The sequence below is a fragment of the Poeciliopsis prolifica genome, unplaced genomic scaffold (genome assembly GCF_027474105.1).
Source record: "Poeciliopsis prolifica strain line A6 unplaced genomic scaffold, Auburn_PproV2 SCAFFOLD004, whole genome shotgun sequence".
Classification (NCBI taxonomy): Eukaryota; Metazoa; Chordata; class Actinopteri; order Cyprinodontiformes; family Poeciliidae; genus Poeciliopsis; species Poeciliopsis prolifica.
Window position 1 is genome coordinate 11,616,454 of NW_026562379.1, and position 12,397 is coordinate 11,628,850.

Here is a 12,397-nt window from a genome sequence, read left to right on the forward strand (position 1 = left end):
ATGTGCTCCATCACATTAAATCACAGTCAGGTTCTGGTCCCGATGTCTCAGGGGCCCAATCTGGACCTTCCTATTTATGATCTAGGGTCCAGAAAATTCTCCTCCACAGGCTCCATATGGGAAACATAAACAGGCCCAGCAGGAGCTACACCCATATGGGCTCAGCATGTCAGTCAGTGCAGCCAGCCATGATACACTCTTTCTCTCTCACACTGTCTAACATTTTCTCTTTCAACTTCTCTCTCTGACAAGTATGAAAGGATTACACACTCAGCAGCAAATAAAACTCAAATATAAGTGAAATAACTGCCCGTCCTTTCCAGGTATGGTTCAGCAACAGGCGAGCGCGGTGGAGGAAGCAAGCTGGAGCCAATCAGCTGATGGCATTCAACCACCTGATCCCAGGTGGATTCCCCCCCACAGCCATGTCCAGCATCCCGCCGTACCAGCTCTCTGACAGCACGTACTCGCCGTCATCTATAGCACAGGGTACGGGACAACTGTTAACAATCACTGGCTTTTGATTTTTGTGTAAAGTTTCACACTCCATAAACTTTTTCATAATTTGTGGTTCTTATAGACCAACACAAAATAATGACAGTTTTTTATAGTGTTTTAGAATTTGTATGATGCTGCATGTAGCCCATGTGGATGTTGTGTTCAGGGTGATATGCAGTGTCAGTTTTTTGCCTTTCTAAAATGTGCAAAAATATTGTTGAATTTGAACAGTTTTCTTAGCAAAAGTATTGTTACAATATTATAACAAGTTGAAAGAGGCTAATAAAAAGACTAATAACTAATATCGATGACTTTTTGAGTAGTATTGACAAGTAATGATTGACAAATCAGCAATTAATCAATTAATCACACAATAAATTAAAACAAGCTCAATAATTTCCATTCTGATAATTAATAGTTTTTGAAGAGCAATTTTGTTTGCAGAAATGGATTTTGTCATAATCCATTTAGTTTATGTTTACAGTTGTGTGAAACCATAATTTATGTGGTAATTCATTACAAAAAAAATTGTTTAATTTATTTTTTTGGTTATGTTTTATTCTGGATATTTAAAATGTCGTCCAGTTCCAGTATTATGTGGGTTATTTCCAAAATTATAATTTATTGGTCTTTGAGAGGGCAAACTAGCATTACAATGCTATATTCAATATATTGTCTGAAAATGGATCAAAACAATATTATAGCTTATTGCAAGAATGTCAGGAACAATTTCTCATCCAGTAAAATTTGTTATCTTGGCAGGCCTAGTATTGACTGCAACGTATGTTGAGATGTCTATTTGTGATGTGATTTACTTGAATGAAATTTTCATAATTATAATTTTCAACCAGTGTTAACTTCTAGATTCACTGCGTCTGGCTTCTTCAGAAGCAGAATTGTGACATGTCTCAATAACATAAAAGTCGGATGAAATGTGAGTTGACTGTTCAGACTGCAGACACTTTGAAAACTATGTACGTATTGAATTTAGTACCACATATGGAAGTGGCTGAAGTCAGGTTTTTTTTGAGTGAAAAAATCTGAATTGAGCTGGTCAGATTGGACGGATATGGGTTGCATACGGGCAAAAAAAGCGTATTTGGGCTGAATTTGCCTGTTTTGTGAACGTAGCCTCTCATATGTCTGCTGCGTGGCATTATGGGATGCCAGAACAGTGGCCAGACTGCAGCTGGGGAAAACGTTTTCTTTTTAATATCCTTTGGGCTCCCTGTAGACACCTGACTAATCTCTCAGATCCTGTGGCAGTCTGGACTACTGAAAACTGTTCTGAAGAGCTGCTGCTGCGTCATTGCATCTTTATTTAATTTTGAAGCTGTGTTATATATTTTTTATCTGCACTGTTTTAATTAGCAAGATAGACAAGAAAGTGCATGTTTTTCCAAAATCCTTACAGTTATTCTCTGATTGCAGTGTCTGAGCCTCCCAGCACGGTGCACCGTCCCCAGCCCCTGCCTCCTTCCTCTGGCCATCAGGCCTCCGCTGGTGGAGGGCAGGCAGATGCTAGCTCTGCCTACTGCCTCGCCTCCGGACGCCACTCCTTCTCAGGCTACTCGGACAACTTCGTGAGCCCAGGAGGGCCGACGAATCACATGAACTCCGCAATAGGAAACGGCCTCTCTCCACAGGTGAGACACCAGGTACAAATATGTGTGAGCTGCTTCATGTCATAAAACGAAAAATGTCTTGCTCAATAGTTTTAAAGAATAATCTGAGGTTGAAAGCACATAAAAGATTTATGTTGGGTGTTTTTCCGGACTTGTGATGGTGTCACACAACAAGTTAGCAGAGTAAGTCCTGAACTCAGTGACGGATTAGCACTTCCCCTGTGGAGGAGAAAAGTACAATGACTCTTATAGGATAGAGGACAAATCAGTGTGTGACAAATGAGAACTGAAAAGACAATTACAGTCAATTATCCAGGCATGAAGTCCCAAGGTCTCGGCACCTAGACGAGGGGGGCAGCAGAGAAGGCAGAGAGGTTGGGACCCTAACAGGCAGAAAATGAGATTTCAGCTCGGCGCGGTCTGACTCCACAGAGTTTGAGGACAGCGACACACTCATGCAGTGCGGCATAGTTACAAGGACAAACATCCACATTCTGGGGATAATTGATCATCTCCATAACAGTCACAGGATCCGTTAAGGATTTCACAACATCTCTAACACAAATAATACACGACATGGTTGAGCGCCACGGCTGAGACTACTTTTCAGCAACAGACTACTGTTTTTTTTAATATGCCAACAAGTCAAGCAAATTTTGTTCAAAGATTTGATAATGTGAGTGTTTCTGCATGCTTATAAAATATTCTCCTCTTCATTGGAAAAGTATCTACATACGTTAATTTTCCCTCAAGCTTCAAAATTTTTTTGCTGGATTTTCGATTACAAAAAAGCAGTGCATAATTGTTACGAGGTATCAAAACATGGATTTCAAATGTTTTTACAAATAAAACCAATCATACATGAATAGATTAGTTTAAAAAGTAGTTTGTTTCCATGTATTTCTGCTTGTTCAGAAATGTTTATTCAGCATTTTCAGTGCCTTAAAAAACACCTGTTGGAAGTAGTGAAAACATGAGCAAAGACAATTCTACAAACGAGCTGAAGGAGACAGAAAAATACTCCAAATGGACAACGCTATGGACCATTTTCCTTCCACTTCACAATTAACTACTATTTTGTTGGTATTGATGACACATAATCTCAAGAAAATACATCGGAGCATTAGCTTGCGGTGTGTAATCTGACAACCGTAAGTATAAAACATTCAAGGCACTGTAAGAGCTTGAAGGCCATGTTGTGAATGGACAAACAGCTGAACATTTTCTGCAGCCTCAAGGGAAAGTTCTCCTGATGGCATTCTTAGAATTTTTGCCTCAGCATTTTTCCTCGTGAAAGCAGAAAGTTCTAATTTATTTGTATATGTTTCATACAGCAAAGAAGGAATATCCTGTCTCCGATATTTTCCCCCTCCATACCGACATTCTTCCCTGCTAAGCTGTGTCGATTTAGGCCGCTGGCAACGGCATCGTTCCAAAACGAAACACCCTGAATGTTGGGAGAGAGAGAGATCGAGGCTCACAGGTAGAATGGCATGATGGGTACGGGTGTAGCCAGAGAAAGATAAATCGAAAGGCAGCATACAAGCACCCATCGTTTTAAGTAGCACTTTTCCTGCTGGCTTTTTGCTTAAACAAACCCTTCAAAATTTTGGTAATTTTTAAGGAAAATGTTAGCAGGCATGGGAGGAAACACAACTCTGCTCTCAAAATCAACATGAACTGCTCCACTCACCTCCCCTGCTAGGGAAATGATTTAAGCAGGACCATGTGTGTGTGTGGATGTTGAATAATGTGTCACTTAGAGGGGCTGAGAGGACGCAAAGAGCAGCGTACCTGCTTCTCATTAGGTCAGCCTGGAGGCCTTTGCTTTGCTAGAAAAAGGTGGGATATTTTACATTTGAAGGTAGCAGATTCAGTTTTAAATAAGACAGAGTTGGTCTCACTTCCTTAATAATGGTACACAGAGCGCCTTAATGAAGGACAGGTATATTCGATAAGTGACACTGGGTCATTGGTGGTTTTTCAGGTCTGTTTTGAAGCAGCTGTAATGCTCTGACCCACGGCTATTTTCCGTCCTTTGCGGGCCAAGGACTGGTTCCTTAAATTTGATTATCTGCTTGCTAATAAAGACCAGGTCAAGAGCTAAAGCATTTCTCCAAACTGCAAATCTATTCTTTGGTTTAACAAAGCCCAGGTCACACAGATCTTTGCTTTTGTCTTATCTCTCCTAGCGTATCTCTCTGAGAGATAAGTCCCTATCTTGTGCCACGGCTTTTTGGAGCAGTGTCAAAAAGGAATGTTAGAATAAGTGGAGCCATGGATCAGAGACAAATTGTTTAATTCCTCCTCTCTAGTGCGATCTCTGTCTGGAACTGACTCACTGGGTGTCTTTTGATGTCCTCAGCGGGGGGATTTCCTTTGTGTATCCAAGTGCTTATGATACGTCCGTTCACGTCTGTGCTTATATATTTAGAAATAAATATATTAAGTGTATCAGAACCATCAAAACCAGTAAAAAAAAAAGCAGTTTATTTCTTTATGTCTCGTAATATTGTTCTCTCTGTAAATCAGGTGATGGGTCTGCTGAACCCAGGCGGCGTGCCACACCAGCCCCAAAGCGACTACGCCATCTCCCCCCTGACAGGCGGCCTGGAGCCCCCCAGTGGCATGGCCGCCAGCTGCAGCCAACGCATGGACCACATCAAGGGTCTTGAGGGTCTCTCCAGTGTTCCCTCCATGTCAGCACTGCCCCAGTTCCAGTCCACACCTGTCCTACAGTTCACCAGGCTACACTGTGGACCACGTCGCGTCCTACCAGTACAGCCAGTACGGGCAAAGTAAGGTCAATAAACGTCCCCTTTTTTAACTCTACATACCTTGACATCTGCACTGGCAAATTCAAATAAATACATAATCAACATATTAGAAGATTTTCTTGTACATTCATTGATGTGTAAAAAAAAAAAAAAAGAAAGAGGAAAAAAGATGCAAGCAAAGTTTGCCTTAAAGTACTGATATAAGAATCCTGTATTCAGGTTGGAAATTTATGTGATAAACTAACACAAAGTAATTGATTCTTGTGAAGCAGAAGAAAAATGAAACATGGATTAAAAAATGTGGAGAAATTATTTATTTTCTACTTAGGTGAATCATTAGTATATAATGAATTTTAATTGACTAATTTGGTTGTATTAAAAACTTATTTTTTCATCCAGTCCTATGCAATTTTACAGTTAGCATTTTTTATTGCAATATCAATATGTGTCAAGAAAAGTGGGCTAATTATAATCAGTTTTTCCTTTGCAATATTCAGCAATAAATTATCAATTACAAGATTCCCTGATATGATGCAGTTCTTGTTCCTTGTAAGTTTGTGGAAATACATAAAACAATCACAAATCCAGCTTTCATAATGCAATATAAGGACTACTTCAAGAATGCTTCTTTCTTAAAATAAAATAAAATATTTGAAGCAAGATATCAGTTTCAGTGACAGATGTTAACTGACGTTCCTGTGAGGAGGAACAGAAAACTCTGCAAACCTTAAAATCCTTCTGGCGAGGAAAAGAAGCTTAACTTCTTCAAAAGCAATAAAAAGTAAAAATTAAACCTGTTGAGTTCTTTGTTTAGGCCAATGCTTGAATCACTTTGTTCCATGGCGAATCTGAAAATTGTAAACTGATAAAAGCAGATTTTTAATTTTCCTTCTGTAGTCTAGTTTATTGGAGAAAATCACAACTTCTTCAACCAAAATCAGACTTGGTTTTGTTTGATGATCAGATTATTTCCTCTTTTTCTTCTACAAAAGACTGAAATGTAACTTTTAGAAATATGAAAGTAAAACAAAGCTTGGTAAAATTGTATGCCAAACTTGTATATTTATTTATAGTAAACATGCTAATTTAACAGCTAAATTAAATTAGGTCGAAATGAATGCTGCGCTTAGTTCTTTCCATCCATGTTGATTAAGTACATGAAATGTAGCCTAATTTTATTGAAATTTACATGGAGAAAGCAGAACCAATGACAAAATGTACGCAGTGCCATAATAACATACACTGTTTCATTTTTAATCAGATTTATTTTTTGTAGACCAGTTACTGCAGTGAATGGTGAATTTTGATGTCTTGAATATACAAACTACAAACTACAATCGATCTAATTTATGTTTGTGTTTCCACAAACATAAATTAACAAAGTACTTTTCTCAGTCCTCAGGGATTATGTAACAACGTCAATATTTAGCCAATTTTTTGTGTTTTTATGATGCTCTGGTCCAGCTTTCTGCTGGAATCTGCAGCTCTTGAAAATAAAATATTTGAAGCAAACCAGCCAGAGGAGTCTGTGATCATGTGCCTCAGTTCTAACGTCTCCATCCACCGCGCTGCCTGTCCCTCTTCCTCCGCTCTGTCATGTGCTCTCAAGTGTTGGGGTTAATTGTGCAGAGCTGATTCAATATAAGCTGTAAACGTCCCGGCGCTGTTAGTGAGCTCCATGCTCGGTTACACGGCAGAGTCAGCTCCCATCAGGGTGAAGCGAGGCAGCAGCTCTGTCTGCTGGCCCCCCTCAGAGCGTTTCCCCCTAGGGAATCTCTGCAGCCAGAGGCTCCCTCACATCACATTACCCACATGCTAAAGGACTCAAATCAACTTCAAACATGCCTCCGTCTAACTTCGAAGGACAACGTCACTCTCCGTCACAGTATGATTACAACGGCCGGCGTTTCCAATTGTGGTCCGCAGGGGGTTGGCCAATCAGGTTCATCCACTGACCCCATAGCAACCTCAACAGAACCGGGACCTTCAAAGAGAGCGGGGAGCTTGCCTCCGCCTGCCTCCGCCTGCCTCCATGTGGCTGCAGGTATCAAATGAATAACTAACTTAATATCCGAGAACAGCAAACGTCTAATGAAATATCTCGGTCAGATATCTTAATGTGGACAGAAGAAAGAGAATGAAAGTGTGGCCGTGTGTGCTTAACGGACAGCACACACACTCGCACACTTCTCCGCAGCGTTGCATGGGTGAACGGTCCATCTTGATGTGATTAATCAGTGCGACTGGATAGCTGGTGCGCGGCTGGGTTTGGAGCTGCGTTGGAAAAGGTCTTTTCTGGGGGTGGACAGATCCTAACAGCCTCTGGCAGGTCGACTATTGGAAACAGGTGGTCGTACTGAGGTCAGCTGGGGAAGCAGCGCCGCTCCAGGTTCCAATACTCCGTCAGAAACTGGACCATAACTGAGCTCTCACCGGACTGCCTCATGGAAAACACAGCGGCAATCCATGAAACACTCGTTTGTTTTTAGTCGGGCAATGTCACTGTTGCCAAGGAGATGTCCTTTTTTTCCTCAACAGTGAGTCTTTTGAAAAGGTTACCTTCCTGTCAGGGCATCATTAGATATTTTGTCTTTGCTTAATTTGTGAAGTTGTGCAATTTTCATAAAGCAATGACCCAAATTATCAAACAAGATTTTCGAACCAGTCATTTGAGACATCTCTTCTACAACTCATGAGGTATATGTGTATTTTATTACATTAAATAAATCAGTCAATATTTTGTTCTAATAAAATTATAAAAACAAAACCTGGACCTGAACAAATTAGCAGACAGTTTTCTATGTATTCATACAAACTGTAGAATTGAACTTAGTATCAAATATTTTGAATGTACAGATGAACATTTCCACCAAACTAGTTTGTAGTGCATATTTCAGCTATACAAACGTCAAAGTACTTTACAAGATGGAAACATTAGAGAAAACATAGCACTGTATTGCATAATATGGAAAAGTAATGAAAAATTGGCATACAGATTAAATCAATGACGTTTCAGTCATGTATATGAGGTCTGGTGTTATTGGACATCGCTATTGCTTTCAGTGTTGGAAAAACCAGCAACAGGTTTGCTACATACTTTATGTCTTCTGCCACATGTGTGGCCTCGCGCAGCCCTTACTGAATAACCTAATTACTGTATTCTATTAGTAGAATTTAAATATATGCGCCAGGATTAATAAATGATGATGCATTAAATTTAATATTTAATTTATTTATTCTACATAAAACGAACCCAACCTGTATCTGAAACAGTTTTCACACTGTTTGAAGTTCCTCATAGTTGATGCTTTAATTATAACCACAAACTTTAATTCTAAACACAAATTTTCGGCAAAAACAGCTCAAATGTGTGAAGTGGGGAAAAAAGGTTACATGGTTTCCAAACATTTGTACAAATATAGAATTGAAAAGTGAGGCTTGTGTTTCTATTTAGTCCTTTGTGTTGTTTTAGCTCCACTTTTTGAACTGCTTTGTGTTGGTGTGTCATGTAAAACCCAAATAAAATACATTGAAGGTTCTGGGTGTAACTTAGCAAAACGTGGATGTGAATACTTTATGCAAGGTGCTGTCCTGTCTATTTTTCCCTCTTCCATCACCCTGCTCTGACCTTCCCCTCCAAATCAAATTTGTCAGATGCTATGCTAACAACAGCCACATGTCAGCGGAACTAAAACACATGCCCAGAATTTATGGCAGCCATATATCTCTTTTATCATCTTTCCACCTAATATTTCTTTCGCACAGGGAATACTTTAACACTTGCTTTCTCCATTCTCTTTCACAGATGCCCTTCCTTATTTGAGGCCTGAGATCACCTGATCAGCCGCTTCACAGAGGGACAGGTCCGCGGGTGTCTGTGTACAGCGACTGAAAAGCCTTAACATTTGGACCAAAAACTGCTTTCGTTTATTAGGACACATTCCCTGCTGCAGGATCTTCTCTGTGGAGCGACAGACTATTTTATAAACGTAAAAGAAGGGATCTTAAGATAGAATATTAGAGCAAAGACTGCACACTGATAGTAGACATTCCTGCATCTACCGCAGAGAGGCACTTTCCACTGACATTAGCAAAGATCACAAAGTGTCTCTGCTTGTGGCATCTTTGGAAAGACCCCAAACCCGACTCTGTACGGCAGCCTACCTTAATGGGAACTGTTTACATAGCTGAACGTTGCATCATCACTTGTAAAATTCCACATATCATCTTCAAATCAGTCAATCCCAGTCGTAGCAGGAAAAGAAAGGGGCTCAGTTGATTTTTGTTACATTCACTCATTTGAGATGTCCACACCCCACACATGGAGAGAAATTCCTGAGAGAACAAAAACAAACACAAGCTAATGAATCTGGGGCTTTTTTTTTTTTCTCTACAGTATCAGACGCCCTAATGTACACTCCAGCTGTACAACAGGCAGAGTTCGGTCAAGCGTCCCCCCTGCATCCCCAAATCCCCCGTCTCTCCCTGTCTCTGCTTCCATCCGTCCCTCTGTCTTGCTGGTGTTTTTGGACGCCAAGGCGAAAATCCCAGTCTTTTGTAGTTTTTCAGATCAGCTCGGAGGAGGTCAAAGGGTGACTTAGACGAGAGTGACAGATGAGAGAGCTGGCAGTGGAGGGCAGCAAAAGAAGTAGCTTTAAAGAATAGTGGGGAGGGGTGGAGAGGACAAGCAAGATCGATCACAGCGTAAAAGAAAACCTTTAAAGGTCCCGAAGTGCTCAGAGAAAGCCAATGGGTCACAAGTCACGACTGAGGGACATTTGAGAAACAGAAAGAGTTAAAGACTGAAGGCAGCAGTTTGCCCAGCTGACCAAAAGTGCAATATCACATATCTTAGAGACCACCCTCCCATTAAAAGTTGTTTGAAGACAAATACATGCATAAGATACATGTCTGGAAGTCTTAAGAAACACTTTGGATTCATACCTTGGATCAAATTTTGAACACGTGTGCCTTAAAAGCTTTTGGGTCCAAAACAAATAGGCAACACTTCTAACACTGAAGAGCAACGTTTCAAAAAGGACTAAGGGATAACATGGAAGAAACACAAAGCCAAAATTCTTCAGTTTATTGCTTTGTGTTGCTTCTGATCTATTTGTTTTCTTGCAGTTTGCAAAGGAAATAAATGCAGATTTGATTTGATGCATAAAGTCCTAGTCTTAAAGCTGCAGCATATAACTTTTATAAAAAGGTATTCTTTATGCATTTGTTAAAACTGTCATTTTGTCATGACTATGAGACAGATGATCTGTGGATAAAAATGAAGCTCCTCTGCCTCCTCCCTGTGGTTCAACTGCCATCTGCAGAAATACACATCTTGGTCAGAAACAACCAGTTAGAGCCAGGAGGAAAATCTTACCGATGTCAAGCTCGCTAGTGTATGCGGCTGCGCTACTGGCGGAAAAACAATCTAACATTACAGAAATATTGTTTATTCGCTGTCATTGGAGGGCCCCCTGTGGAGAAAGAGCTGTGGCCTAGCAGAGAGCAAGATGGAAGAGCATGATTGACAGCTCTAAGACCCTTCACCTGGCTCTGATTAGTTGTTTCTGACCAAGCAGTGTATTTCTGCAGATGGCAGTAGTGCCACACAGCGAGGATGCAGATTAGATCAGTATTTTTCTAAGATTGCCTTAACTCACATTTTACTGTCGATACATGGTGACAGTTTTAACAACATAAGTATAAATAAATATATTTTTAGTAAAGTTGCCTACTGTAGCTTCACAAATGCACTTGTTGTGGATATGAATGTCAGATTCATTTTGGGAAACTGAACTGTTCACAAGAACTGGGTGCACTACTTTGAATTTATTTTCTTCAATCCAAACTGGGTCAAAAATATACATGAAGGCCCCAGTTGTATGTCCAACCTAACATTTGGTCATAGTCCCATAACAGGTTGCAGAGAAACCAGAGAAATATCTTCTACTTCCAGCTACAACACAGACTGGGAACTTGACCACTCTTCTAATGGTAATGGTCATTTAAGTTGGCGCAGACTCGGCTTTTCATCGTAGTTCATACTTTCTCTGGACTTAAGGCAGCACCATCACACAAGCCTAGTATTTGCTGCCTTTATTCAGAAGCCAATGGGATGTTTGTTTAATTTCATTGCCCTGTTGTGTCAAACTTTCATTGAGTGTTTGAATTGAAGGAAATTTTTAGACTCCAGGAATAACCGTGCATATTCATTACTCCACCCAGTTTGTGGTATCCACTGCTACCACTGGAATAATAACAGTACCTCATAATGATGACATCACCATGCTTTGATACCAAATAGTTACCAAACAAGTGAAACTTGGACACAAACAACAGGACAATGATACCTTTGTTTTTAAAGGGGGGTCTCTTATGTAATATCAGCATACCTCCCCAAAATTGCTTTGATTCTGTCATGCATTTTTAACAAATCCTTGAATCTCCTATGGCAGCCATTTGGGAAAGTCTAAACAACTCTAAAAAAAAATTTCTAATACTCCTTCAGACTAGCGGCAGCAACAATTAGCAAACACCTGGTGTAACAGCACGTCTGCTGAGCTAAGACTGGTTGTTAACATCATGGAGAAGTATTGCAGTGATGTCATACTGAAAGCAGTGTCGGAAAGAGTTGGAGCTTCTTGAAGAGACGGAGACCCATTTTAAGGTGTCAGAATCAGTTATAACACAAAGTCAAATTTCTATACTCCATTTTCATAAGAGCTGAAGGTAGCGTAGTGACTTGATTGTGCTATGAAATTAAGCAGAATTAGAAGAGTGGCCAAATATTCAGCCTCATGTAAGCGGGGAGTTTTTTGGTGGGTATAAAAAGTGTTTGGTTTCTCTGCATCCCATTAAGAGAAATATTTCTTTCCTGAAAAAAACAAAAAAAAAAAAAAAAAAAGATTAAACTGGATCACGAAAAAAACCCCAAACTAAAATGATATTCATCTCCTGATAAGTTGATGCACATTTTTAAGCAGAGCTGTACATATCTATTGTTATTATGTGGTGTGTGACAGCAGTGTTATAGAAAACTATTCACCGCGGTCCAACAAACTGGCGGCTTCAAAAGTACTTCAACCATAAAACTTCCAGAAGCGCTTTTGTTTTTGTCCTTCAGTCTGCACAGACTGATGCAGCCTTTTCATTCCCATGATATATATTTTTTGTATTACTTGACAAAGCGATGTGACGTCATGTCATGTGTACAAAAGCATTATAATTTCTATTTATAATAAAAGAAAACCCCTGAAAATAGCTGATGTTTTGATCTTCTTTGCTAAATGGATGCTTTGTGCTATTTTCGTTTCCTGCTGCAGCAGAGGAAGAAGAAAGGCGAGCGAATGAGATTCCCCTGTAAGGACGAATGAAAGTGCACTCAGAGATAAATGTGTACTTTTGAAGGCGGCTAATGTGAAGCTTTCAAACCAAAATAGGCCTGTGGATCAGCAGACATTGGAGTTGACACGGAACACAGCAGGCTTTCCCACAGAT

At 40.0% G+C, this 12,397-nt stretch overlaps 1 protein-coding gene across 1 annotated transcript in view; it reads left to right on the forward strand.

Moving 5' to 3' along the window:
• The window catches only part of pax3b (paired box 3b), a 28,404-nt gene extending 16,244 nt beyond the window's left edge, over nt 1–12,160 (forward strand). The window contains 5 exon segments of the mRNA XM_055028851.1: nt 324–489; nt 1,930–2,144; nt 4,656–4,852; nt 4,854–4,921; nt 8,706–12,160. Of these exon segments, the coding sequence (XP_054884826.1) occupies nt 324–489; nt 1,930–2,144; nt 4,656–4,852; nt 4,854–4,921; nt 8,706–8,740 (681 nt within the window). The 3' untranslated portion in view covers nt 8,741–12,160.
• Nucleotides 12,161–12,397: the final 237 nt, after the last annotated feature.